Source organism: Triticum aestivum, chromosome 4A (genome assembly GCF_018294505.1).
Source record: "Triticum aestivum cultivar Chinese Spring chromosome 4A, IWGSC CS RefSeq v2.1, whole genome shotgun sequence".
Lineage (NCBI taxonomy): Eukaryota > Viridiplantae > Streptophyta > Magnoliopsida > Poales > Poaceae > Triticum > Triticum aestivum.
The window spans coordinates 157,395,099-157,397,198 of NC_057803.1; the positions used below are offsets into that span (position 1 = coordinate 157,395,099).

At 49.2% G+C, this 2,100-nt stretch overlaps 1 protein-coding gene across 1 annotated transcript; it reads left to right on the forward strand.

The window, feature by feature from the left end:
* The first annotated feature begins 508 nt into the window (after window positions 1-508).
* Window positions 509-1,709, forward strand: LOC123085696 (nifU-like protein 1, chloroplastic). Its single transcript, XM_044507380.1, has 3 exons — window positions 509-941; window positions 1,052-1,194; window positions 1,307-1,709. The coding sequence occupies exons 1-3, from the start codon at window positions 605-607 to the stop codon at window positions 1,493-1,495; spliced, it is 669 nt and encodes a 222-aa protein (XP_044363315.1). The 5' UTR covers window positions 509-604; the 3' UTR covers window positions 1,496-1,709.
* Window positions 1,710-2,100: the final 391 nt, after the last annotated feature.

The window sequence follows — 2,100 nt, forward strand, 5'->3', positions numbered from 1 at the left end:
TCGTCTTTTCGATCATTGCTACTTTTGTGCTATCCGTCTTAAGGCAAACTTGTTTAACTTATGTCTGTACTCACACATTGTTGCTTCCACTGACTCGTTTGTATTCGAGCTGATGTATTCAAGCCCTCGAGGCCCCTAACTTGTAATATAAAGCTTGTATTATTTTAATTTATGTCTAGAGTTGTGTTGTTATATCTTCTTGTGAGCTCTGATCTTGATCGTACACATTTGCGTGTATGATTAGTGTACGGTCAAATCGGGGGCATCACAAAAAATTGATGAAATTTAGTATTCGAGGAGTTCGTGACAAAAAAGACAATCGAATGTTCAAGCACCTCAAAATTTTGTGCGATCATCACACATTTGAGCATCTTAGATGACAAAAGAAATCAGGTTTACTTTAAAATTTTATGATTTTTTACAGTTCACCAAATGAAGATAAGCCTGGTCATCAAATTGAATTATCGCGCTATAAGCGCGAAACAGGAACCTGTAACGTTTTACGAAAGAGAAAACGGAGTAAAATATCTCCTGGAGTCTGGTAGTACTGATCTTTGCCCCTGACTCCTTCAGCAAAGGGATACACGACCACACACGGCAAACAATGGAGGCGTCGCTGACCGCGGCCGCCGCCGCTACCTCGTCGTTTCCGCCGCAAATCCGTCGCCGAATCATCAAATTCAACCCGCTCGTGCTCCCTAGGCGACCCCAATTCGGGGACTCCAAGATCCGGACCGCCAACTTCCGGGGACACCTGGCTGCGGCCTCGGCATCCACGCCGCCGCCGCCGGGAGGCGGCCTGTACTCGGCGGCGACGTACGAACTGACGCCGGATAACGTCGACCGCGTCCTCGACGACGTGCGCCCCTACCTCATCTCCGACGGCGGCGACGTCGCCGTCGTGTCCGTAGAGGACGGCGTCGTCTCCCTTAGGCTTGAAGGTAAACTGGATTTGTCGCCTTGCGTCCATACAGAAATTCACGGCCAAGATTCCATCGGGGCATCAAATCTTACCGTGCTTACTGACTGTGGTCTTGTCACCACAATCCAGGGGCGTGCAGCAGTTGTCCCAGCTCGACGACGACGATGAACATGGGCATCGAGCGAGTGCTCAAGGAGAAGTTCGGTGACGCCATCAAGGACATCCGCCAGGTGTTCGACGGGGACCAGCAGCCGGAGGAGACGACGCCTGAGGTCGAGGAGCTGCCACCACCAGAGCAATATCAATCTCGTAGTATTTTTTGCCTTGAAAGACTTGAGAAACAGTGTGATCTTACAGCGTTCCTTGGATGGATGTTGCTTGCAGGCGGTGAACCGGCACCTGGACATACTGCGGCCGGCGATCGCGAACTACGGCGGGAGTGTTGAGGTGCTTGCCGTTGACGGCGAGGACTGCCTGGTTAAGTATGACGGCCCAGAGTCCATCGGGAGTGGAGTGAAGGCAGCCATCAAGGAGAAGTTCCCCGACATCACGAACGTGGTGTTCACCCAGTGATCTACAGGTAGCCTGGCCGGCTTGATGCCATCCCAGTGCAGTAAGTGGCGACATGTACGAAATGCAGCGAGATTCTGTATCGTCTAGACAAGAGTTTCGATGTTTCGTTTGGGTAGAAAAAGTTGCAGCACACACAAACACTACGATGGGAAATGAAATGGAATAATTTTTGCCTTTTGGATATGCGAGATGAGAATATATCTGTTTTACTGAACTGAAGCTGAATCCGGCCTTGGGTCGAGCCTCGATTACCGCACGCTTGGTTGAGCTTTGCGCGTCCAATTGTAGTTAGTTTTTTGCTTTGCGCCTAGTAGCTCAAACGATAGAGATACTAGTAAACATGATGTCCCCTCCGAAGAGAGGAATACTGAACTGTGCCTTTATTCAGCACAATGACTGATGTCTGCACATTTCCTGAATTGCGTCACATTCTCGACTACTAAGTTTCCATCTTATTCTTCAAGCATGGAATGCTTTCCTTCTCAATTAAGGTGTTAATATATGATCTGAAGTCTTATGGTGAGGGCACGGGTGTTGCTTATGGGGCATGTTTGGTTGGTTGCATCATTTTGGGGTATTTGCATTTGTGACCGAGTTAGGCCTAG

What these genes read in the sequence shown, in the direction of transcription:
- LOC123085696 (XM_044507380.1), top strand. Translation starts at nt 605, where the DNA reads ATGGAGGCGTCGCTGACCGCGGCCGCCGCCGCTACCTCGTCGTTTCCG. An exon ending in CGTCTCCCTTAGGCTTGAAG is followed by an intron (nt 942 to 1,051) that starts GTAAACTGGATT and finishes ACCACAATCCAG; the next exon opens with GGGCGTGCAGCAGTTGTCCC. An exon ending in CGGAGGAGACGACGCCTGAG is followed by an intron (nt 1,195 to 1,306) that starts GTCGAGGAGCTG and finishes TGTTGCTTGCAG; the next exon opens with GCGGTGAACCGGCACCTGGA.